Source organism: Monodon monoceros, unplaced genomic scaffold, assembly GCF_005190385.1.
Source record: "Monodon monoceros isolate NGI ecotype Baffin Bay Population unplaced genomic scaffold, NGI_Narwhal_1 Super_Scaffold_13, whole genome shotgun sequence".
In the NCBI taxonomy this organism is placed as follows: domain Eukaryota; kingdom Metazoa; phylum Chordata; class Mammalia; order Artiodactyla; family Monodontidae; genus Monodon; species Monodon monoceros.
Window position 1 is genome coordinate 82,420,354 of NW_021703769.1, and position 26,202 is coordinate 82,446,555.

Below are 26,202 nucleotides of genomic sequence, written 5' to 3' on the forward strand. Positions count from 1 at the left end.
TTCATAGTATCTTCACCAGTAGTTTCCATCTCAAGAAACCGCTTTCTTTGCTTATCAATGAAAAGCAACTCCTTGCCCGTTAAGGCTTTATTATGAGATTGCAGCAATTCAGTTCTAATTCTAGGTCTCTTGCTGTTTCTGCCACATCTGCAATTTCTCCATTGAAGTCATCCACACGTATTGGGATCAGCTTCTTCCAAACTCCTGTTAGTGTTGATATTTTGACATCTTCCCATAAATTATGAATATTCCTCTTTGCATGTAGAATGGTGAATCCTTTCCGGAAGTTTTCAGTTGACTTTGCCCCAGATCCATCAGAGGAATCACTATGGCAGCTATAAGCCTTACAAAATGTATTTCTTAAATAATAAGTCTTGCAAGTCAAAAATTACTCCTTGACCCATGGGCTGCAGAATGAATGTTTTGTTAGCAGGCATGGAAACATTAATCTCGTTCATCTCTGTTAGAGCTCTTAGGTGACCAGGAGCATTTTAGTGAGCAGTAAAGGAATATTTTGAAAGGAATCTTTTTCTGAGCAGTAGTTCTCAACAACGAGCTTAAAATATTCAGTAAACCATGTTATAAACAGATATGCTGTCATCCAGGCTTTGTTTCCATTTATAGAGCACAGACAGAGTAGATTTAGCCTAATTCTTAAGGGCCCTAGGATTTTTGGAATGGTAAGGGCCCTAGGATTTTTGGACTTGAAACTGGCTTCAGCTTCAAGTCATCAGGTGCATTAACCCCTAACAAGAGAGTCAGCCTGTCCTTTGAAGCCAGGCATTGACTTCTCCTCTCTAGCAGTGAAAGTCCTAGATGACATCTTTCAATATAAGGCTGTTTTGTCTACATTTGAAAATCTGTTGTTTAGTGTGGCCACCTTTGGTTAATTATCTTAGCTGGATCTTCTGGATAACTTGCTGCAGCTTCTACGTCAGCACCTGCTGCTTCACCTTGCACTTTTATGTTATGGAGATGGCTTCTTTCCTTAAACCTCAGGAATCAACCTCAGCCTGCTTCAGACTTCTGCAGTTTCCTCACATTTCTCAGCCTTCATAGAATTGAAGAGAGTTAGGGCCTTGCTTTGGATTAGGCTTTGGCTTAAGGAAATATTGTGGCTGGTTTGATCTTCTGTTCAGACCACTGAATCTTTCTCCATATCAGCAGTAAGGCTGTTTCACTTTCTTATCATTGTGTGTTCATTGGGGTAGCACTTTTAATCTCCTTCAAAAATTTTTCCTTTGCATTCACAACTTGGTCAACTCTTTGGTGCCTAGCTTTTGGCCTGTCTCGACTTTTGACATGTCTTCCTCACTAAGCTTAAATTGTTTCTAGCTTTTGATTTAAAGTGAGATGGGCCACTCTTCCTTTCATTTGAATGCTTAGAGGCCATTGTAGGGTTATTAATTAGCCTAATTTCAGCACTGTTGTGTCTCAAGGAATAGGGAGGCAGGAGAAGAAGGAGAAGGATGGGGAATGGCCAGTCAGTGGAACAGTCCGAACACACATGACATTTATCGATTAAGTTCACTCTCTTATATGGGTGCAGTTCATGGCACCCCAAAACAGTTGCAATGGTATGATCACCATAACAAATACAGTAATTATAATAACGAAAAAGTTTGAAATATTGCGAGAATTGCCAAAATGTGACCAGAGACATGAAGTAAGCAAATGCTGTTGGAAAAATGGCACTGATAGACTTGCTTGATGCAGGGTTACCACAAACCTTCAGTTTGTTTAAAAAAAAAAAAAGGTACTATCTGCAAAGTGCAGTAAAATGAAGTGTGCCTATATGTGTTTTCTAGACCAGCAACTCTCAAGTTTGCCCCATGGACCCCTGGGTTTCCCAAGACTCTTTAGGATGTCTGCGACGTCAGATCTCTTATCATGATAAGACGATATTTACCTTTTTCACATTGTTGAATTTGTACTGAGGAACAAAAGTAATGGTGCCTTAGCATGAATCAAGCCAGTGGCACCAAACTCTACTGGAAATCATTACTTTCTTCACCACCATGCACTCACATTTTAAAAAACAACAGAAAAAGCCCATGTCATCTAAAAATGTATTTGATGCTTTGATGAAGCAGTTGAAATTATTACTTCATGAAATTTTAACCCTTGAAAACATCTTTTCAATACTCTGTATGACAAAATGGGAAGTACAGTTGTCCCTCCATATCCACAGGGGGTTGGTTCCAGGACCCCCACCACAGATACCAAAATCTATAGATGCTCAAGTCCTTTGTATAAAATGACTTAGTATTTGCATATAACCTACACACATCCTCCCGGATACTGTAAATCATCTCCAGATTACTTACAACACTTAATACAATGTAAATGCTCTGTAAATAATTGGCAGCACACTGTAAATTCAAGTTTTTCTTTTTGGAACTTTCTAGAATTTTTTTTCCCAAAATAATTTTGATTCGAGGTTGTTGAATCTGTGGATGCAGAACCTGCATATATGGAGAGCCGAATGTATGCATAAAATGCTTTTGCTGCATACTGACTGACTATGATGGTTTTCTCAAGGAGAAACATTTGTAACATCGAATTGCAAGCTGCTGAATTAGGCCCTTCTCCCTACCCCCCCCAAAAAAACCACCATATTTACTTGAAAAAATGACTGACAGAAAAACTATGATTATTCAAAATTAGGTATTTAGCAGGAATTTTCTCAAAAATGAATGAAGTGATTATTTATGTCCAATGATAAAATTCTGGATCTCAAACAGAAATTGGACTTTTGGGGAATTGTCATCTTGATCCATCCGTCATAGAGTTACCTGTGACTGTATCTGTTACATTAAAATCTGTTAGTGTAGCTTGCAGTTCGAATAGATATTTCACCCATGCATGATTTTATCATAAACACCGGTTCACTGAGTTATGTAGACCTTCCAGATGTTGGCACATTTCACAGTATAGTATCAAACACCACATTTGCTAATATCACTGCCAGCCTCATCAGAGAAGTGTTGAAGTATTGGCAAGATGGTTGTGGTCATCTTTTTGATGTCCAAATTGTCCCTTCTTTGGCCAGTGGCGTCACCTTCAAGTTAGTTCCTCTGTCCTGGACCTAGTCATCTTTCTTTGACAGTATCCTTGCTTTCTGGCACATCTGGTGACCCAGGTTCAACTTCTGCTTTTCCTAACCTGGACCTGGAATCACCAACTTTTCCAAAGTGTCATATTTTCTTTTAGTGGAAGTTCATACTAAGATTTTTATTTCAACGTTGGTTTATAGGGTTTTTTTTACTTCTTTCATTTTATGTAAGCATTTCTTTTCTCTTATGCTGAAAATCTTGGCTCTTAATTACATTACCATAATGGCTTATTTCCTTTATCCTATGTTGTATACTTAGTAGATCCCAAATAACAACCCAGTATTATAACCAATAATATTGCTAAATACGGTCTAGGATTTATTTATAACTTAGATTAGGAATTTGAAATTAAAATATTATAAAGTTACTTGAAATAAGTGTGTGGTTATGCCATTAACTTGGTAAGCAAAGAAGTTTATTTGTTTCTGTTTATTTTTAAGTTTTAAGGAATTGGTTTTTAATTTCTTTTTCATTTAATTCTGTTGTTCAGTTATGTAAAGTATTTTTAAAGTCAAAACTATAAAACAAGGAACATTCAGAGAGATCTAGCCTCTGTCCTGTCTGTCCTCCCCATGTCCTCTAACTCCCTCTATACATAAACCATTATTAATAGTTTTTGGGTTGTCTTTTCTTATTTTATGTAAAAGCATATATGTGTGTATATATATTTTTTTTAAACCTTTCTTTCTTATTAAAAGGTACACACTGTTCTACTCTTGCCTTTTTCACTTAACTGTGCTTCTTGGCAATGACTCCACAGCAATCCATGGAGATTTTTCTCTTTCCTTTTTAAAACTGCCTAGTGTCCCATTGTCTGCAGTACCAAAGTTGATTCAGTTATTCGCCTACTGAGGGACATTCAGGGTTGTTTCCAGTTTTTTGCTATTATAAATAGTGCCATGATAAATAACTTTGTGCATACATCATTTCGTATTTCTGCCCCAGGGTAACTTTGGAATAGATTCCTACAAGTGCGATTGATGAATTGGAGTGTAAATACTTACGTAACTGTTATATGGTGCCAAATTCCCCTCCATGGTGGTTGTACTGTTTTGCATTCCCGCCAGTAATGTACAAGAGCGCCTGTTTCCCACTAACCTCACCAACAGAGTATGTTGTCAAGCTTGGTTTTTACCCACTCAGTTTTTTTTGTTTGCTTATGCTATTCTGTACTCTTCATAAATGTTTTATGTCAGTCTTTTATTCCTTCTATATTTTGAGTCAGATTTAAGGAAGTTTTCCCCATATATTCTAGTACTTACATGGTTTCCTTTTTCATGTGTAGTGTTCTGATGCATTTTAAATTTACTCTCAGGTAACTTTTTAAACTACTAAACTATGTAACTGAAGAGATGACTATTAATAATAGGGTTTTTTTATGTTTATGAAAGTAAATGCTAAATGGTTTGTGGCATCTTGACTAAATTTGCATCTGCGTGTATGGTTTTTTGTTCCTCAGCATGAAGACTTTTTGCTTGCCCTGCAGATGAATGAAGAACAGTATCAAAAGGTAGTTAAAATCTCACCTAATCAATTTATTCTGGGTATTTTCATTAGCTGTTTTCTCTTCTCACATTTCCTGAGCATTTTGATGACAAATTGGTTCCCGTATAACCTTTGCTGTTGATCTGCTGAGTTTGAGCTTCAGCTAAGTTACAGTCAGGTACTTAAACCATTATAGTCACTCTTGCTTCCAAATTGGATCAGATTTGGAGGGAAGATAATATTGTTAGAGTCGTGCCTCTTAAAAAACATTGCCTGGAATCCATAGGATAGACTCTTAGAGCAAAATTTAGAATTCACGTATCACTTATAGGGTTAGAAGGAAGAGATGTGTCTAACCTCAGGACCAGATGGCTTTTGTATGATGTCAGCCATCCTCATGTAGTGGCCTTTTCTAACATGGTAGAAATGGACTAGTGACTGGATCAGTCACTGCCCTTAATAAAAAGTGTAAGTTTTCTGGTACTCGCAGTACTTGAGATGCTGCTTTATATAGCTTCAGTAGTCACTTAAGATAAAGCTTGTGCTGAGTCGTGACCCCATCGCACTCTTGTCTTAAAATAAGGAGCAAAATCCAACTTTTTTTTTTTTAATTTATTTAATTTATTTATTTTTGGCTGCGTTGGGTCTTTGTTGCTGTGTGCAGGCTTTCTCTACTTGTAGCGAGCGGGGGCTGCTCTTCGTTGCAGTGCATGAGCTTCTCATCGTGGTGGCTTCTCTTGTTGCAAAGCACAGGCTCTAGGCGTGCGGGCTTCAGTAGTTGTGGTGCACGGGCTCAGTAATTGTGGCTCACGGGCTCAGAGCACAGGCGCAGTAGTTGTGGTGCACGGGCTTAGTTGCTCCGCGGCATGTGGGATCTTCCCGGACCAGAGCTCGAACCCGTGTCCCCTGCGTTAGCAGGCGGATTCTTAACCACTGCGCCACCAGGGAAGCCCAAAACTTTTTAAATAATATCCCTCATGCCACTTGTCCCTGACTGTTATGTTAACATCTGATTATAGATGTTACAGTTCTGCTGGTACCATGAAATTCATGAATATGATAACTTTATACAAAGGATGATACCAAAGAATACCCCCAAAAAACATGAAAATCTCACTGTCTTTAGCTACGTATTAATATTTGTACCAGCATCTTAAGCTAGATTTATATAGCAAAAACAGCTCGGGCTTCCCTGGTGGCGCAGTGGTTGAGAGTCTGCCTGCCGATGTGGGGGACACGGGTTCCTGCCCCGGTGTGGGAAGATCCGCGGCTGGGCCCGTGAGCCATGGCCGCTGAGCCTACGTGTCCGGAGCCACGGGAGAGGCTACAGCAGTGAGAGGCCCACGTACCGCAAAAAAAAAAAAAGAAAACAGCTCATCCTTGTTTTATGGCTTCTAGGGATTGCTTTTCACCTCAGAATGTACTTGGAGGTGGGGGAATATGAAACATGGCTGCCCCCTCTACTTGAGTGTAGGGAATTTCATGTGTGTTTCTGGTGGCTTGCAGGATGGCCAGTTGATTGAGTGCCGCTGCTGCTATGGAGAATTTCCATTTGAGGAACTGACGCAGTGTGCAGATGCTCACTTGTTCTGCAAAGAATGTCTCATCAGATATGCCCAAGAGGCAGTCTTTGGATCTGGAAAGGTAAGAACCGTACAGTGTGTCCATACATAGGAAATATTCACAGAGTTTGAGGACACCACATTTATAGACAAGTGTAAATGCCTCATGGAAGTGCCTTTTCTGAGGTGATGTGGAACTCTGCTAAGACATGCTAATGTGTGTGATTCCTAGACAGCCTTTGATTTGTGTGATTATGTTGGTTTGAAGCACAGCAGATTTTTTTTCAGGGAATGGTTTAATTCTTCCATGCTCTCATGCCCAGCTCACTGGAGCACCAACTTATTCAGTTATCTTCTGTTTGAAATTAAAATGAAGGATGAACTCAAAAAGAGAATCTTGCAGGCTGTTTGAACATATGAGGCTGCAAATTAGTATTTTTTTAACAAAATTTTTAAAACATTTTATATAGTTGTATTAAAATGAATAATACTTTTAATTAATTTATTTATTATTTTTGGTTGTGTTGGGTCTTCATTTCTGTGTGGGGGCTTTCTCCAGTTGCGGTGAGCGGGGGCCACTCCTCATCACAGTACGCGGTCCTCTCACTGTCGTGGCCTCTCATTGCGGAGCACGGGCTCCAGACGTGCAGGCTCAGTAGTTGTGGCTCACAGGCCCAGTTGCTCCGTGGCATATGGGATCCTCCCAGACCAGGGCTCGAACCCATGTCCCCTGCATTGGCAGGCGGACTCTCAACCATTGTGCCACCAGGGAAGACCCATAAAATGAATAATATTTCATACAAGATTATATTTCTCTGTCCAAAGTCAGTTTCTCTTGACACCAACATACAATATGGAAAGGAGTTTTTTGTCTTAATGAACACTTAAAAACCAAAATTGCTTTTCATAAATGCCCCACCAATAATCAAACCATTTGACATCAATTATTCTAAAATCAGTTGTAATTCAGTCAAGGACTGAGTAGCAGGGGTTTTGTTTTTTGTTTATAAATGTATTTATTTATTTTTGGCTGCATTGGGTCTTTGTTGCTGCGGCGGGCTTTCTCTAGTCGCAGCGAGTGGGAGCTACTCTTAGTTGCAGTGTGCGGGCTTCTCATTGTGGTGGCTTCTCTTGTTGCAGAGAACGGGCTGTAGGCGTGCGGGCTTCAGTAGTTGTGGCACGCGGGCTCAGTAGTTGTGGCTCACAGGCTCTAGTGCACTGGCTCAGTAGTTGTGGCACACGGGCTTAGTTGTTCCGCGGCATGGGGGATCTTCCCAGACCAGGGCTCAAACCCGTGTTCCCTGCATTGGCAGGCGGATTCTTAACCACTGTGCCACCAGGGAAGTCCCCTGAGTAGCAGTTATTGAGCAGAGTAGTTGTGATTAGGAGAATATAGGCATAGTTTAAAGATATTGTAAGTTCGGTTCCAGGCCACTGCAGTAAAACAAATATCACAATAAAAAGAGTCACACAACTCTTTGATTTCCCAGTGCATGGAAGAGTTATGTTTACACTATACTGTAGCCTATTAAGTGTGCAATAGCATTTTGACAATCCCCTTCCCTCCTACCACTCATCTCTGCCTTCCAAGAGGTTCGGAACTCCAGCTTTTCCACAGAGTGTAGAGGGAATCAACTTGCTTATCATGAGTATCTGCTTTTCAGACACTGAGCTGTGACTTTCCTCCTCTAACCTGCTAAGTGATTTATCTTTCCTCATCTGCTTCCCATCTACATATATTGTGGTTTAGGCTGATAGACGTCCTCTGGTAGAATCAAAGATGGACTTTGTGTTTTTGTTTCATGGTTTTCTTGTTTTGAGTGTGGTTTCTCAGAGAAGAGGGGACCTTTACCATCCCAGAGTCTGTGTTCCAAACCACGATTTATTTGCTTCCCATTGAAAGATGCATTTAACCACTGAGGTTTTTTTGTTTCTCTGAAAACTTGGTTAACTTTTTTTTTCCCCTTTGCCTCCTGACCGTATCATTCTAGTCAGAGCTCAGCTGCATGGAAGGCAGCTGCACATGTTCATTCCCAACCAGTGAACTGGAGAAGGTGCTTCCCCAGACCATCCTGTATAAATACTATGAGCGAAAAGCAGAAGAAGAAGTTGCTGCAGCCTACGCTGATGAGCTCGTCAGGTGAGTCCTCAGAGTCAGAGTGTCACTTGTCAACTCATTCCCTGTTAGGAAGACTGCCTGGGCCCTTTCATTGGTGATGAAAATTCTGTAACAGAGCTCTATCTCCAGGTTTTCTGGCATTGCTTGCTTTTAAAAAAAGAGAATAATTGTATTCATAGAAAAATTTGCAGTTCGTATTTTTACCTACATTCCTTGGCACCTCTTAATCATTTGGCTTATAGGTACAGTCCTTGTGCATTGGTTAGAGGAAAGATAACATGTGTAAGGAGTTCTCAGAGACGTATGTTAAATATTGAGTGGTTTGCACTGAGGCAGAACCCAGAATGGCACCTGCATTTCCTGGTGAGAGCCAGCACAAAGCAGAGCCTCAGCCCATGTTTTAATGAAAAGTTAAGGAGCGAAAGGAGGTGTGGCTGTCCAGCTGAAAACTCCATCTCAGTATGAATAATCACATGGAACAAATCAGGCTTTAATATTCTGAATAATATTCCTTCTGCTGTTTTGATTCTAGGTGCCCCTCCTGCAGCTTTCCTGCTCTGTTGGACAGTGATGTGAAGAGGTTCAGTTGTCCCAATCCTCGCTGCCGAAAGGTAGGGAGGCAGATATTTTTTCTAGATTCATATTTGTATTATGGACTGCCTTTGTGGCACAGCTATGTGCTGGGTGTCTGCATGCTGATCCATGAGGAGGATTTGAGTGCTCTCCTTTTCATGAAAGCAAGTGAAGATTGGTTCTTTGTGAATGGCGGTTGACTTTGTTGCAGAGATGGGGGCCACTTACAGAATTTTAATCACATAGTTCTGTATCCCTGTTTCATGCCATCTGCCTAAAGGGCAGATACTGCAGTGTAAAATGTGAAGGGTTCTGTGTTTATTCCACTGTGCCAGTATTTTTCTTGCTTGCTCTTTCACCACCCTCTTGTGCTCAAATACTTCTTTTCTGTGTGTGCACATGAGCGTGCACACACTTCCTGCCACTTGAAAAGTCCAAGTGATATTTCTTTGATTAAAGAATTGGGTGTCATGGTGGCATCTCTGTCACATGCGGTAGATGATTCACTCAGCTGTTCACATAAGGACTGACTGTGTCAGGTGAGACCAAAGCTGTCTAGTCGCCTTGCTGCTGAAAATCTTTCTTCCCTTCAGACTCCTATGCCATGAACTAAGAATGTCTTGAAATTTGTCAACCATTTATAAGCCACTTAAGAGTTTTTAAGGAATATAATATTGGCATCCACATAGACAAGTATGTTTTAAGCCACTTTCCTAAAATAGAATGATCAGAGTTGAATATTATAATATCTCCACCTTTTGGGGAGTGAAGAAATGAAAGTAGATATTGGAAAAGGAAGAAGAAACTACACTGATAGACTAAAACCTTACCTATTTTGTTTTCAACATTAACATTTCTGTGTAAAATCTGGATATTTTCTTACAATTGATGTATCCATTAGTAATTTGTCCCCACCCCAGGCTGTTGCTATAACAGATGTTTCAGTAGTCTCTGGAATCTTGGAACTAAGAAAGCAGACTCACTGACTGTCCTGTGTGCTTCCAGTGTGTTCAGCTCTAGAATGCCTGGGAAGGTAGTGCCTGAACTAAGATACAGAGAGCAATGGAGGTAGCCAAGGGAAGAAAAGGGTGTGGGAGTAAAGTGAAAGTGAAGATGTGGAATGTTGTAGGTCCAAGGAGCAGTAGTATCCTGGACACTGACGTACTGGGAGTGTGAAGAGAAAGGCTTACGAGCTGGGAGGGGCCAGAGCCGTGCAGGCCTTCAGCACCATTCTGAGGCAGGAGGATGGGGGAGTGAAAAAGCAGGGAGATCTGTTTGGCTGTTGAGTAATCAAGGTGAGGGATGCACATCACTGTCACCCCCCTCTGGAGTCTCCAGGAATTGCTAGTTTGAGCTAGGAATTATATTTCCTGGTATGATTCCAAATTAGACCTTGCCAATGAAAGTGCTCATATATGATTTGGAATGCCAGAGACAGTTACAGGAATGTATCAGGGTACTTATGAGTCTAAAACAGCATCCCGTGAGTATTTTGAGGATATCCAGCCTGGGATATCAGTAAAAGCCTCCTAGAGGCTCTTAAGATGCTAGGCAGAAAACCCAGATATTCTGCTTCCTCTCTGTGGGAGGAATATACTTGCCCTGCTGAACTTGGAGGGGGCCGTGTAGCTTCTTTTGGCCAATGAAATGGGTGAGAGGTCACTTGCAAAAACAGTGGTAAAATAAATGCTTAGGGGTGATGTCAGCAAGGTGGTGGAATAAATAGCCCCAAATTCTCCTTCCCCCACAGAAACACTGATTCAACAATACATGGACCAGTTTCCTTTGTGAGAAATCTAGAAACCAGTTACAAGGCTCCTGCACTCCATACAGGGCAGTTAGCTGCATTGAGGCCTGTAGGAAAATTAGTGGAGCTCACTCCCCAGAGCCTGTCCCCCAGCACACATAGCACACATGGGAGGAAACACCTAACTCCTTGCTTCTCCTTGGGGAGGCAAAGAGCAGACTAGAACACACATCTAACATTCAGACTTCTCAGAGGGCTTACCCAAGGGGCTGGCTTATGTCTTTCCTGAATCTAAGCACCGACAGGAGGGAGCACCAGGTTTCAGATCCTCAAAAACAAAGGCAGTGGTTTGGACTAGCATACGCTCACTCACCTTTGCCCCTTTCCTTGGCTTAGTGTAGAAAGAGCAGGAGAAAACCCCCAATTCCCAGCTTCTGGTTAGGGAGGGGAAGAGTTGGAGTGTGTGTCCAGTGTCCCAGCTTTTTGGGGTACTGCCCAAGGGGCTGGTTTCTGTCTCACTTGACTCAGCACTGACAGGACCCTGCATACTCTAGATGCCTGGAAGCTTCTGAGGAAAAAAGAGCTGAGAGGCTTGCTGCTGCTACAAAGGACCCACAGTATAGCAGACAGAGGCCATTATGTCTCTGTGGCTTTTCCCTCCAGGAGAAAGGAAGAGTGGGACATACACCCAATGTTCTAGCTTTTGAGGGGGAGGGGGGAGCTCTTCAAGGGACTGGTTTCTCTCTTGCCCAACTCAGAGCACTGATGAGACCCACCATACTCTAGATGCCTGAGATCTACTGAGAACAAAAAAGAGCTGGGCATCTTACAGCCCCTCCAGAGAACCTGCAGTACTGTAGATGGACACCAGAGCGAGCAAGAGATTACAAGCTCCTGAAAAAAAAAAAGCCAGCAAAACCTCTCTGAATTGGGAATTTACACACATAGGTCCAGAGAAGGTGCATCCACAGAAGAGGTTTGAGAGTCCTCCATAATTTATAGCCCGACTGATTGGTAAAGGTTTTTCCCCGTACAGGGCCAGTCTGAAGACTGGGAGAGATGGCTGTTTTTCAAATGTATAGATCCTGACAAAGTAACAAGGCTCAAGAAGAACCATGGTCTAACCAAAGGAACAAAATAAATATTCAGAAACTGTCCCTAAAGAAATGGAGGTATGTGCATTACCTGACAAAGAATCCAAATAATCATCATGAGATGCTCAATGAGGATGGACCCAGACATTTGATAATCAAGTGGTCAAAAGTCAGAGACAAAGAGAATTTTTTAAACAGCAAGGGAAAAGCAACTTGTCATGTACAGTGAGTCTCCCATAAGATTCTCAGAGGAGGGCTTCCCTGGTGGCGCAATGGTTAAGAACCTGCCTGCCAACGCAGGGGACATGGGTTCGAGCCCTGATCCGGGAAGATCCCACATGCCGCGGAGCAACTAAGCCCATGCGCCACAGCTACTAAGCCTGCGCTCTAGAACCTGCAAGCCACAACTACTGAAGCCCGCGTGCCTAGAGCCTGTGCTCCACAACAAGAGAAGCCCACGTACTGCAACAAAGAGTAGCCCCCGCTCGCTGCAACTAGAGAAAGCCCGCGCGCAGACCCAATGCAGCCAAAAATAAATAAATTAAATAAATTTATTTTTAAAAAAAGATTCTCAGAGCATATCTCAGCAGAAACCTTACAGGACAGAAGAGAGTAAGATGATATATTCATAGTGGTAAAAAAGTAAAAGAAGAAACCCTGCCCATCAAGACTACTGTATCTGGCATAACTAAGTGAGGGAGGAATTAAGACCTTCCCAGATAAACAAAAGCTTAGGGGGTTCATCACCACTAGGCCTGCCCTACAAGAAATGCTAAAGGAAGTCATTTGAGTTGAAATGAAAGGATGCTAGATAGAAACACAAAAGCACATGAAAGTATAAGCTCACTGGTAAAGGTGGATATGTAGACAAACAGAATACTGTAACATCTGTGTATATAATCACTTTTAACTCTGGTATAGAACTTAAAAGACAAAAGTATGGAAAATATATAAAATATGTTTATGGATACACAATATAAAAAGATAATTTGTAACATTAACAGCATGAAATGGAAGGGAGGTAAGAGTAGAGTTTTTGTATGTGATCACAGTTGTTATCAGCTGAAAATAGATTATTATAAATATACACAGAAGAAAGAATCAAAGCATGTCACTACGAGAAATTCAATGAAACACAAAGGAAGACAGCAAAAGAGGAAAAGAGACCAAAAAGCAACAAGACATAGAACAACAAAATTACAGTAGTAAGTTCTTCCCTGTCATTAATTACTTTAAATGTAAATGGATTAAAATTTCCAACCAAAAGACACAGAGTGACTGAGTGGATTTTTTTTTTTTTTTTTTTTTTTTTTTTTTGGCTGCGTTGGGTCTTCATTGCTGCGTGCTGGCTTTCTCTAGTTGCAGCGAGCGGGGGCTGCTCTTCATTGTGGTGCGCTGGCTTCTCATTGTGGTGGCTTCTCGTTACGGAGCACGGGCTCTAGGCACACGGGCTTCAGTAGTCGTGGCACATGGACTTAGTTGCTCCATGGCGTGTGAGATCTTCCTGGACCAGAGCTCAAACCTGTGTCGCCTGCACTGGCAGGCAGATTCCTAACCACTGCGCCACCAGGGAAGCCCTGGATTTTTTATTTTTTAATCCAACTATATACTGTCTACCAAAGACTCACTTGAAATTTAATGGCGGACTTCCCTGGTGGCACAGTGGTTGAGGGTCCGCCAGCCAATGCAGGTGACGTGGGTTCAATCCCTCGTCCAGGAAGACCCCACATGCCGCAGAGCAGCTGGACCTGTGCGCCATGGCTGCTGAGCTTGCGCTGTGGAACCTGCAAGCCACGGCTACTGAGCCCACGTGCCACGGCTGCTGGGGCCCACTCGCCTGGACCCCATGCTCCGCAGCAGAGAGCCCACTGCAGTGAGAGGCATATGCACCGTGATGGGGAGAGGCCCCCGCTTACGCAGCTGGGGAGGGCCCACCCGCGAGCAAGGACCCAACACAGCCAAAAATTAATTAATTAATTAATTAAATTGTATTTTAAAAAAGAAATTTAATGGCACACATTGGAAACAAAAGCATGGAAAAAGATATTTCATGCAAATGATAACCGAAAGAGAGCCAGGGTGGCCATTCTTATGTCATACAAAATAGTCTGTAAGGCAGAACTGTCATAAGAGAGAAGGACATTATATAATGGTGAAAGGATCAATTAACCAGGAAGATATAACAGGGATAAATATATATGCATCCGTCGTCAGAGCACCCAAACATAAGAAACAAACATTGACATATCTGAAGGGAGAAATAGGCAATTCACTAATAGTGAATCTACACTAATCTACAACTAATAGTTGTAGATTTCACTACTCCATTTTTCAATCATAGATAGAACAAGCAGACAAAGAATCAGTAAGGGGGCTTCCCTGGTGGCGCAGTGGTTGAGAATCTGCCTGCTAATGCAGGGGACACGGGTTCGAGCCCTGATCTGGGAGGATCCCACATGGCGTGGAGCATCCAGGCCCATGAGGCACAACTACTGAGCCTGCACATCTGGAGCCTGTGCTCTGCAACAACAGAGGCCGCCATAGTGAGAGGCCCACGCACCATGATGAAGAGTGGACCCCGCTTGCCACAACTAGAGAAAGCCCTCGTGCAGAAACGAAGACACAATACCGCAAAAATAAATTAATTAATAAACTCCTACCCCCAACATCTTCTTTTAAAAAAAAAAAAAAAAATCAGTAAGGAAACAAAGGACTTGAGCAACACTATAAACCAAATGGACCTAACAGATACACAAAATATTCCACCCAACAGGAGCAGAATATACGTTTCTCTCAAGTATACATTTTATAAGGCCAGCATCACCCTACTACCAATGCCAGACAGAGATACCACTGGAGAACTACAGGCCAATGTTCCTGACAAATGTAGATGCAAAACTCCTAAATAAAATAGTAGCAAACCAAATTCAACAGCACATTAAAAGGATTATACACCATGACCAAATGGGATTTATCCCTGGAATGAAGGATGGTTCTACAAAAATCAATCAGTGTGATAGACCACATTAATGGAAGGATAATTATATCATCTCAGTTGATGCAGAAAAATCATTTGACAAAATTCAACACCCTTTCATAATAAAAAACACTCAACAAACTAGGAGTAGAAGGAAATTACCTCAGCATAGTAAAGGCCATGTATGAAAAGCCTACAGCCATTGGTGAAAAACTAAAACTTCTCCACTAAGATCAGGAAAAAGGCAAGGATCACTTTTGCCACTTCTGTTCAACATTAGTACTGGAAGTCCTAGCTGGAGCAATAAGCGAGTAAAAGAAATAAAAGGCATTCAAATCGGAAAAGGGACTTCCCTGGTGGCACGGTGGTTAAGAATCCTCCTGCCAGTGTAGGGGTCACGGGTTCGATCTCTGGTCCAGGAAGATCCCACATAATCGTGGAGCAACTAAGCCCATGCGCCACAACTGCTGAGCCTGTGCTCTAGAGCCCACGAGCCAGAACTACTGAAGCCCGCACTCTTAGAGCCCGTGCTCCGCAACAGGAGAAGCCACTGCAATGAGAAGCCCACGCACTGCAACGAAGAGTAGCCTCTGCTCACCGCAACTAGAAAAAGCCCTGCGCAACAATGAAGACCCAACGCAGCCAAAAATAAATAAATTAAATAAGTTATTTTTTTAAAAAAAAACCTGTTAGAACTAACAAATTCAGCAAGGTTGCTGTATACAAAATCAACATACAGAAATCAGTTGAGTTTTTATATGTTAACAACAAACAATCCAAAAAGGAAATTAAGAAAAGAGTTCCATTTATAATAGAATCAAAAAGAATAAAGTACTTCGGAATAAACTTAACCAAGGAGGTGAAAGACTTACGCACTGAAAACCACAAAACACTGTTGAAGGAAATTAAAGGAGATACAAGTATGTGGAAAGACATCCATGTGCATGGATTGGTTATTAAAATGTCATACTATCCAAAGCCATCTACAGATTCAGTACATTCACTATGAAAATCCCAATGGCATTTTTTACAGAAACAGAAAAAACAATCCTAAAATTCATATGGAACCCCAGTAGCCAGAACAACCTTGAGGAAGAACAAAGCTGGAGGCCTCACACTTCCACATTTCAAAGCATGTTGCAAAGCCACAGTGATCCAAACAGTATGTTACTGGCATAAAGACAGGCATGGAGACCAGTGAAACAGAATAGAGAGCCCGGAAATAAATCCATGCATATATAGCCAAGGGTGCCAGGACTACACAGTAGGATAGTCTCTTCAACAAGTGTTGCTGGGAAAACTGGATAACCACATGTAAAAAAAATGAAATTAGACATTATCTTATATCATGTACAAAAATCAACTCAAAATGGATTAAAGACTTAAACAAATGACCTGAAACTTATAAAATTCCTAAAAGAAAACATAGGGGGAAATTTTCCTAACATTAGTCTTGGCAGTAATTTCCTGAATCTGACACTAAAAGCACAGACAACAAAAACAAAAATAGACAAATAGGAATGCATCAAACTAAAAAGCTTCTGGGCAGCAAAGGAAACAATCAACAGAGTGAAAAGGCAGCCCTTTGGAATGGGAGAAAGTATTTGCAACCTATTTATCTCATAAGGCATTAATATCCATAATGTATACGGAATTTCTACAACTCAGTAACAAACAGCAACAACACAAAAAACAAATATGGGCAAAGGTCCTCACTAGGCATTTCTGTGAAGAAGACGTACAAATGGCTAACAAGTATATGAAAAGGTGCTCTATATAACTAATCGTCAGGGAAATGCAAATCAAAACCACAGTGAGGTATCACCTCATGTCTATTAGGGTGGCCACTACCAAAAAAAAAAAAAGCAAAAAATAACAAGTGTCAGCAAGGATATGGAGAAATTGAAACCATTACAGGATGTTGGTGGGAACGTAAAATGGTACAGCTGCTATTGAAAATGGTATGAAGTGTCCTCAAAAAATTTAAAATAAAACTACTATACAATCTAGCAATCCCACTTCTGGATTTTTATCCAAAGGAATTGAAGATAGGATCTTGAAGAAGTATTTGTGCTACCATGTTCATTGCATTATTATTTATAATCAAGATATGGAAGCAGCCTAAATATCCAGTAGATAAAGAAAATATGGTCCATCCATATAATGGAATATTATTCAGTATTTAAAAAGGAGATTCTACGACATGGATGAACCTTGAGGACATTATACTAAGTGAGATAAGCCAGTCGCAAAAAGGCAAATGCAGTATGATTCCACTGACAAGGCATATCTGAAGTAGTCAGTCATAGAAGCGGAAAGTAGGATTGTGGTTGCCAGGGGAGCAGAACTGGGGAGTTGCTGTGCAATGGGTATAGAATTTCAGTCACACAGGATGCAGAAGTTCTAGAGCTCTGCTGCACAGCAGTGCACACACAGGTAACAGTACTGAACTGTACACTTAAAATGCATTAATAGGGTAGATTTCGTGTTATGTGTTTCTTAACCACAATTTAAAAAAGAGAGAGAGCATATGGTTCACTGTCTCTTTTCCTTCTGCCAAGATAGACATGTAGAAGTAAGTTTGTTTTGAGCTACTGAAATTTGAGTTTGTTCCAACAGCATAACCGAGCACATTCTGACTGGTACAGATCATGAGAACCACAAGTGACAATAGGGGTGGAGAAAAGGAAAGATAGTAGGGAGATAGGATTAGAAAGAGATTTTTGACTGTGGGGGTGGGGAGAAGCCCAGATGACTCACTTTTCTGGTTTGAGCCACTAAGTGGGTGATGATGCTATTCACACAAAATTGGAAATAGAATAGAAAAAGGTTCCAGGAGAGAAGATCAACTCTGTTTTGCACATGTTGAGTTTTGAGGGTGGAGGTGTTCGTATTCAGTAAGCGTACTTTTCCCCAGTGCCTGGCACATATCAGGTGCTCAGTGATTATTTGGGACATGACTAGGGTCAGGAACACAGGAGAGAGATGGGTTGCAGAAAGATTTTGGAGTCAGGAATAAGAAGCATTGAAAGGCGGGAGTCCTGGGGGAAGGCAGAGGGCAGAATGCAGGGAACTCAGGGGGGTTGGGGGTTGGGGTGAGGCCCTCTAGGAGTTAGGTCACAGGAGTTAGAGAATGCTGGCACCTAAGGATGCTGGCAGCATTTGCATTAGAGTCTCATCAGATTTATAGGTGAGTTTATAAGGAAAGTATTACCTTTAAAATGTTGAGTCCTGCTATCAAAGTTCAAAATAAGTCTTTCCAGTGATTCACATTTTTTTATGTCCCTTAGTAGTGTTTTACAGTGAAGAGAATGCATCATAAAGTGTTACAGATCAGAACCTGACCCTCACTTGCGGATAGCATTCATGTTCTAGACTTGCTTTCTACCATTAGGGTAAGATCTGCAGTGTTTGGCCCACTGTGAGAAATAAAGGGAAAACTGTCTCGTGGGACCTGAGGCAGTGACAGCCAGTTAACGGTTACTGAGAAGTTCCCAGCTGTCCTTTGAAAAGAAGGGAGAACTTAAAAGTAAAACGTTTGATCCTTATTAGGAGCTATGGAAAGATTCGCCACAAGGTGGCACTAACACTCCATGAAGAAAGGTTTTCTCTTGGGCATTTCAAAAGCATGTGTGTCTGCAAAACACTGTCCTGTAAGCAGAATTGACAGAATTCTTTTAGGTTTAGTACCAAAGCAAACCACTCTTTGCATTCAGAGTTTAACATCAAAGAGTCATTGTTTTTAGGACATATGCTTTTACCTTTTTCACTTGTACACATTCTCCTTATGACATTCTTTCTCTTCAGCTACATGGCTAAACCAACTGTTAATCCTTGAGGATTCCTCATCTTCAAGAAATGAGCCACAAGCTAATTTGGGCCCTTGTGAGACTAAGGGCTTCTGCTTCCTTATTGCAGTGTCACTGCTAGTAATCTAAACTGAAGTTACATTTCCAGGAACTTGTCACTCTGAGATGAGGCATTTATATTAATGGATTATCTGGAGACGGGCTTGAATGCCTGGAATCATTCCCCTGGAATCCCTGAAGAGTTAGTAAGACACTGTATCTTTGATGAAATGGGGGGAGAGTCTTTGTTACACTGATATGATGAAATGCCTTTGTCAAGGCCCTCGGCGTCCTGTGTGCTCTCTGATAAAGGATTCATCAGTTTGCTTTCAATGTGCTGCTTTTAGGAGTGGATTGGATGGGTTTGGTGTGGGACTGCAGGGTGTTAGATTAAAAAGAGATTTGTAAGTGATACTTCTGGAATACCTTTTAGTGTCAGAAGCTTCCCTGTTGGGTCTCTTTCTAACTGTCTAGAACCATAACTTTGCTCCATAAACTCAGAGATATGTAAGTAGAGCTTTCCCGAAGGGTAACCAGGACCACAAGGCGGAGCTTTAAGAATACTCACGAAGCAAGTGCTATTAGGGAGACCATCGGGTGGTAAGACTGTAATCAGAGTAGCTGTGAAGAATGCCTAGTTTGGTGTCTTTTAGTGGAGAATGTGAAGTGACTGTGTAACCGCTCATCTTTTCCCAGTGTCACTTATATTTGTTTTTATGTATCTTTCCCACCTGCCAGCTTTCTTCTCTACTCATCCTTTTTATGCTTCCCAGGCACCATCCTATCCTTGGTAGCATTCAGTGTTACTGACTCTGCAGCAGTAAAATATAACCAAAATTCACATCTGCAGTGAACCAGTTTGTTGCTAAAAACAGGCATCTGCAGCCGCCTAAAGTAGCTCAGTGGCTGCGTGAAGAGAATGTAAATGAGCCTAGACCAGCTGTCAGTGCCAGGGCAGCTCCAGCTGTGACAGTGGACGGTTGGCACTTATTAGCAGCACTATAATTTGAGGCCCAGCCAGTCAGCTGACTCGTGTGCTGAGCACAGGCCTTTACATTTATCTAGATATGAATGAAGCTTGAGCCTCTTGTTCTCATTATCAGGAAGGACCTTTATTCAGGAAGTAACATTGAGAAGAACAAAATGTCTGGGTAACAAAAGGATTTTTAAGTCCCCAAATGAGGGCTCCTTTACTGGCGTGGAAGTCCATGCTGCATAATGCAAGTCCAGAAAAGAAGTGGGGTGGTGTGGGAATTCCTTCTCAGGCATTTCAGCTGCCCCTGTTTCTCTCAAGGTGAGTCACTCCCTTCTGAGCCCGAGGGCTCTGGCTGAACAGCTTAAGACCTCAGGCTGCAGTGGTGTGCAGGTGTGTCAGGAAGGGTGCCTTTCAGGACCTTAGGCTCCTGTAGGTCCCCATGGCCACCCTATGAAGTGGACACTGAGGTAAAATGGTGGAGCTGAGAACCCAAAGGGGGGCCTCCCTGCCGCCCCCGAACAGTCCAGAGTGGATCCGAAAGGCCGTCCTCCCAACAAGCACTGAGTAGAGCTGGCACTGTAGCAGCGAGGTTTCAGGATTTAACTCTGTTTTTGTCTTAATATTTTTTTCCACTTTTTAAAATTCTCCATAGTAAACAGCGTAGTGAGTCTGTTCGTCATAGGCTTCTCAATCCTTGAAAGATTTTGGTTGATGACTACACACACTTCCTTACTTGACATCTTAACACATCAAACATTGTGTTTGAGAAGCTAGGTCTTCCAGTTAGGGGTGTGTGTTTGTGTGTTTCCAAGAAGAATAAAAGCAAAGAAAGGCAAAAAAAAGTTGTAATTAAGGTATATGCATTTTGTAGACATAATGCCATTGTACACTTAATAGTACATGGTACAGTATAGTGTCAGCATAACTTTTTGTGTGTGTGTGTGTGTGTGTGTGGTACGTGAGCCTCTCACTGTTGTGGCCTCTCCCGTTGAGGAGCACAGGCTCCGGATGCGCAGGCTCAGCGGCCATGGCTCACGGGCCCAGCTGCTCCGCGGCATGTGGGATCTTCCCGGACCGGGGCACGAACCCGTGTCCCCTGCATCGGCAGGCGGACTTTCAACCACTGCGCCACCAGGGAAGCCCTGTCAGCGTAACTTTTATATGCACTGAGAAATCAAAAAATTCATGTGACTCCCTTTACAGCATATTTGCTTTTTGCCACGGTCTGGAACTGAACCCATGATATCTCCTAGCTTAGGGGACTGGTAAGCGGGCACAAGCAGTGCCGCTATGCCTGCTTGCTCTTGGAGGCTGGCACAGCCCCTCAGATTTCTCCCCTTGAAGCTCTCAGAGGTTGACTGCTGACTTTTCAGCAGATGGTGGAGTGCATTTCAGAGCCAAGGTGGTCCAGACACAGCTGTCAGTATGGACTTGGGGCCTGAGGGCAGAGCAGCAGCCTGGGCCTCGGGTTTTTGCCGACTTCCCTCACCCTCAGGAAATGAGCATTGCTCTGTCTTGCCCCCAGGGAACATTCTGGTGCTTCTTAATGAAGCTGCTTTAAAGGGTTAAAATGTTGCCACCTTCTAGGAGACAAATCACAGAACTTCCTGTTCTCTGTAGAATGAAGAGGCTTTGCCTTTCTCCAGCAGCATTGCTTGGGACAAGTACTTTTTTTGCTGGGCTTTATTAGTACTTTATTAGTAAGTTCTCTGTTCTGAGAGTTCTTTTTGAATACAGTTACATGAGAAATATTCATGGATGCACTGCTCTGGGCCCAGCCCTGTGCTGGGTGCCATGAGGCTGTAGGTATCAAAGAAGTCCATGCTGTTGCTTATGATGCAGCTGAGGAGACAGTCTGGCATAGTGGGTAAGGCAGGGATTTTGTTGTCAAACCTGCTCATGCTTTAATTCCAGCTCTTCCCCTTCTTGGCTTTGTGACCTAGGGTAAAAACGTCATCTCCCTGAGCCACGTTTTCTTTATCTATAAAAGGAGAACAATTACACCTATGTCGTGGAGCCTTTGTGAAAAGTAAATGGCTTGTCAGTTTTATCTCAGTAAATCTACACCAGGGGGGTTGGGCGGGGGGGGGCGTTAAATGCCGTGATGTAGCTGAAGTGCTTACCCCACTGCCCAGCACTTCCTCAGTAAACAGCTGCTGTCCGTACAAGGAAGGCAGAGACTGATGCCGACAGTGTGTACAGGTGCAGTGCAGGCTCAGGTGAGGACAGGAATTCCTAGAAAGGAGGAACCTCTCCCAGGTTTGTAAAATCTTTTACCACAAGAGCACAGAGTTCCCCTAAAGTGGGCAGATGTGAAGTCCCATCAGGGGACCAAAAGAGGACTCCTCACTTACCTTAATTTTTCAAATCATGTACTCAAAAAATGTCATTTCTTACTAGCATGCCACAATGGAAAGGGGATAGATTTTTGAAGCTAAATTTTTTGCTGACCAATATGTTCTGTCAGAAATAACCACTCACTTCAGCCCACAGTGTTCGAGTTGAGAGAGAACCCTGTTCTGCCCTGGGGAGAGCTGTGTCTTGAAGCAGGCTGCTCGCGGGTTTGCTCTCCATGTCTCAGTTGCTTGGTCTGCACCACTGCTGTGTCCCCTCCTTTCAGGTTTCTCCTTGAATTTTTTTTAACCCCTATCTAGAAGGATTGGCATCTCAGGGAATGATATTCAAAGAGATGAGTGTAGGAAGGACCTAGAAACAAAACTGATAGTACATTTTGCTGGAGAACTCAGAATTAGTCACAAAGGGAATATTTTTAAAAGCGTTGGTTCGTCTCCATGATTCGTTGGTACTTGTCTTCCTAGCAGGGTGCTGACCTTGGAGTCTTGACCGTCACCCGCACGTGCAGTGCAGCAGGCAGCCCTGGGGGTTGGGGCTGCTCGTCTTTTGCTGTCCTCTTAGCAAATGGACACACCTCCTTGTCTGTCTTCTGTTGTTTTGGTCTCTACTAAGATATACTGTCTGTGGTGCTTAAAGAAAAAGATTCTGTGGATTAATAGGTTTGTATGGGCACTTTATTAAAATAAGAACTCTGACCCTTTTTCATGGTTTTTATGGCCACCGTTAGCCATTGCTTATCAGACTCATAGCGGCCTAACCCTGTTCACAAACCATACGGGGATCAGAAGCTTTGAGTGCCTCTCTTTCTGGAAACCACATATTACTTGTTGAGTGCCTTTAGACGTTTTGCTAAAATAATGCATTTTCCTGTGCCTGTGGCCTCATCAAAGGAGAGATGCATTTTGATTCAAAATCTTTAGAAATCTCACATTAAAAATCCCTCAAGAATTGATAATCTACAGAATAGATTTTTATAGAGTCATTTGCCTCCTTTTTGTCTTTCACTAATTGTGTTACTAGGTGTCAGCATCTTAATTTGTTTTAGCGATCCTCATCGTGATGTCCTTGAGGAAGGAGCGTGTGTTGTGTGTGCGTGCATGTGTGTGTGTCTGTGTGTGGTGCATGTATGTTGGAGAGCAAAGCAATAGTGTTCCCTCTTTGCATTCTCAGCACAGAGCACTGCAGGGCTTCCAGCCTTCCAGGTAGAAGAAAAATTGTTGCTATGGTAATAACACAAGCTCAAAAACACCCTGTATCCCCCTGGGTGTCTGTGTCAGGGAGGAGGAATGCAGGCAAGGGAAGCGGTAGCAGAGAGGAATGTTCAGGTAAAATCAGACTGAAGCCTAGGCTAAAGCTGCCACTGGATGGAATTTCTTGTGTTTACTGTTGAATTTGAGGTCATTTTGTGATTGCTGTGTGGTAGCTGAGAAAGGTAAATGGTTTTTTACTCCCCAGTGTCCTCCCTGACTTGGAGACAAACAGAGAATGAGAAGGGCCTCTGTCATCTCTGTGGTTCCCAAAGGCCACATGACCTTCTCCCAGGCCACAGTTAGAAACGAGTGTGTGTATCTGTGGACAGTGTACCGCTCCAAGTGGGACCGACCACCCAGACCTACAGCACCCACTGCCCTTCATCTCCAGTATAACAGGTTAAGGAGTCAGCCTTGCTGTCTCACTTAAAGCCAAATGGCAGCTTTTGTGCTCTGCGTCTGCATTACATGCTAATGTCTCTTGAGAAGATGGACTCAGAATCACCTTGGTAAACTCAGAGCAGTGCTGAGAAGCCAAGTGCAGTCCGCTGAGGTTGGCTTGAGGAGCATGACCAAAAGCCAGTGTGCTGCTCTGCCAGAAAGTCAGAGCCAATCTAGTCAGAGTTCCTTGAGGTGGGAGTTTAGCATCATAGTTACACCCGGCGGAAGTCACAGTACCTGCCAGCAGCGCTCTTGCCGGCTTTTAGGGGCTTTCTACTCCTTGTCCACTCAAAGTCACGCAGCTAGCAGGTGACAACATCAGGGTGACAACCCTGAATCAAATCCAAGGTTTTCTTACTTATCATTGTTTGTGTGTTTTTAGGTGTGATTTTGGTATGATCGTTGGTTTTTTAAGAGTCCTTGTCTTTTGGAGATACAAACTGAAATGCTTACAAATGAAATGATGTGTAGTCTGGGATTTGCTTCGAAATTATACTGGAAGAGGGAGGACGGGAGAGCAGGTAGGGTTTAGAGAAGCCAGGATTGGCTCTGATCTGATAATTATTAAACATGAGTGACAGGTACATGGGGTTTATTATATTACCTACTTTTGCATATATTTAAATTTTTTCATAATAAGTTAATTTAAAAAACAGAAATCTAGATGTGTTTGACTTTTCTATGTCTATGCTCTGACATATGTCTACGTCTATGCTACTTTGCTTTACTACTTTGAGGGCACCTCACTCTTGGAAACTGGCAAGACCCTTCACTCAAATATTCTATTTCATGGTGTAGTCACTTTTTTAAGAGATGAAGAAAATCTGTAACATAACAGGAAAATGTCAGCAGCTATTTGTGAGAAGATTAAAGGGCTAGTCATCCTGGAGAAGGGAAGGCTGCATGTGTGTAGTTTCTCTATTGGTACAAGATTCTTCCGTACAAGTGGTGGTGACCTGATGTTTTCCAACTTCCCTGAGAAAACAGACTTCAGCTGCCCATCAGGAATCCAAGATGGATCGCTAGACTATAATGTAACCAGTGAAACAGGTTCCAGGAGCCTGGGGCCCTGCGCAGAGGCTCACGTACAGCCCTCGACAGATTCTTCTTCCTCTAGGACGACTGGCAACATGCGGTCTAGCCTCGAGGCCGGGAGGGAGACCAGATGACCTTTCGAGTGTCCTTCCAGTCCAGAGTCTCTGATTTCTAGAATACTGAGGGCTTTCAAACTGGCATTGGCATTTGGTTTTCAAAGAGAAGTAGGCTAAGAGAATTTCTCAGATCAAATCCCTAAAGCCTCATAAAAGCACTTTTCAGTTTTATTTCCCATCAGAAGCATATATATGGAAAGCATTTTAAGTTTCAAAAGCTCCCTAGAAGCTGATCCAGATTCTAGCCCAAAGAGAGTGAAACAGATCGCAATTTTTTTCTTCTCTTGTCTTTGACAGCGGCTTGTCCTTTTGCCTTCCTCTCCCCTCTTCTGTCACATTTTGCTGCTAAAAATCTCTGTAGCTCCCTGTCCTGTGACCACAGCCCTCTTTCTTCCAAGGCCCTCTTGCCTCCCTTAAAACCCTTCTTTTCTCCCCCAAGGCCAGCGCCCACTCTGACCTAACTTTATCTCTCCTGGCTTGGATCTTTTCTCCAGGTGGCACCCTTGCCCCTAAACCCTTCATTCTATGGCTCTGCCTGCTGTGCAAGTCCTTCCCTCTCTAGAGCTCTGGACTCAGTCCTTCCTAAAAAGCTTTGTCCAGCCATCATGCAGAAGCAGCCGACGAGGGTCTTGCCCCTTATCCTCCCCGATGTTACTTCCTTCTTCTCTGAACATGTTTGTGAGCCGCTTCCTCAGCTTAGACTTGTGCCAAGACAGGCGGGAATCTGTCTTGGTTGGAATCTGGTCATTCAGATATTTATTGAGCGCTGCCGTGCCTGAAGAAATGCAAAAGGGGCAGCCACAGCCCTAACCTAAGTTCTCGGCAGGGGAGGCCAACTCCTGTGAAGACAGTTAAATAGTGAGATGGTGATGGTGACTGCTCTAGGGTGTCAGAAGAGCGGTCAGGAAATACTCCCTGAAAGAGCAGGGTCTTGGCCTGACTGGGACTTAACGGGTGGAGATGGGGGACTGGTACTCTGACACGAGCAAAACTGCATGAGTGGTCAGCCAGTAGACAAGTGTGACAGAGCAGGAGAAAATGGCACTAGGAAGATAAATAGAGCCCAGATTGAAGAGGGCTTTGCAAAGCAGAGTAGAGACAGTGGATCTAATTCTGGACACTCCAGGGAGCTATTTGCAGGCCTGATGTTGGGACAATGTGATCAAAGTGCAAGGAGGGTGGACCTTGTAGAGCCATGAAAGAGGAGTGGGAGTTGGGGAGAAATGAGATACAGAATGTTAGGGGAGCTGGGAAGTCTTGTCAGTTTAGTTATCGTAACGGGTCTGGTGCCGCAAGACCTAGGATCACACAGTGCTCCCGTGGTCCTCGGTTAACAAACCCTCCGGTCCCAAAGCCCGTTTATGTAGTGCCTCAGGTACTTGCTGTGATTTTTTTCCTTCTCCAGAAGGCCTTGATGGGGTTGGATTGTCCTGAAGAAACACAGTCTTCTGAGGGCTGATTGGGGGCTGCAGCGGAGGGGCAGCAGCCATCAGGAGCGATGGTGGAGG

At 42.9% G+C, this 26,202-nt stretch overlaps 1 protein-coding gene across 2 annotated transcripts in view; it reads left to right on the forward strand.

Moving 5' to 3' along the window:
* The window catches only part of RNF216 (ring finger protein 216), a 172,098-nt gene that overhangs the window by 65,506 nt on the left and 80,390 nt on the right, over window positions 1-26,202 (forward strand). For both annotated transcript variants that reach the window (XM_029219533.1, XM_029219534.1), the window contains exons 10-13: window positions 4,576-4,626; window positions 6,108-6,245; window positions 8,155-8,303; window positions 8,815-8,893. In XM_029219533.1, the coding sequence (XP_029075366.1) occupies window positions 4,576-4,626; window positions 6,108-6,245; window positions 8,155-8,303; window positions 8,815-8,893 (417 nt within the window). The remainder of the gene's footprint in view (window positions 1-4,575; window positions 4,627-6,107; window positions 6,246-8,154; window positions 8,304-8,814; window positions 8,894-26,202) is intronic.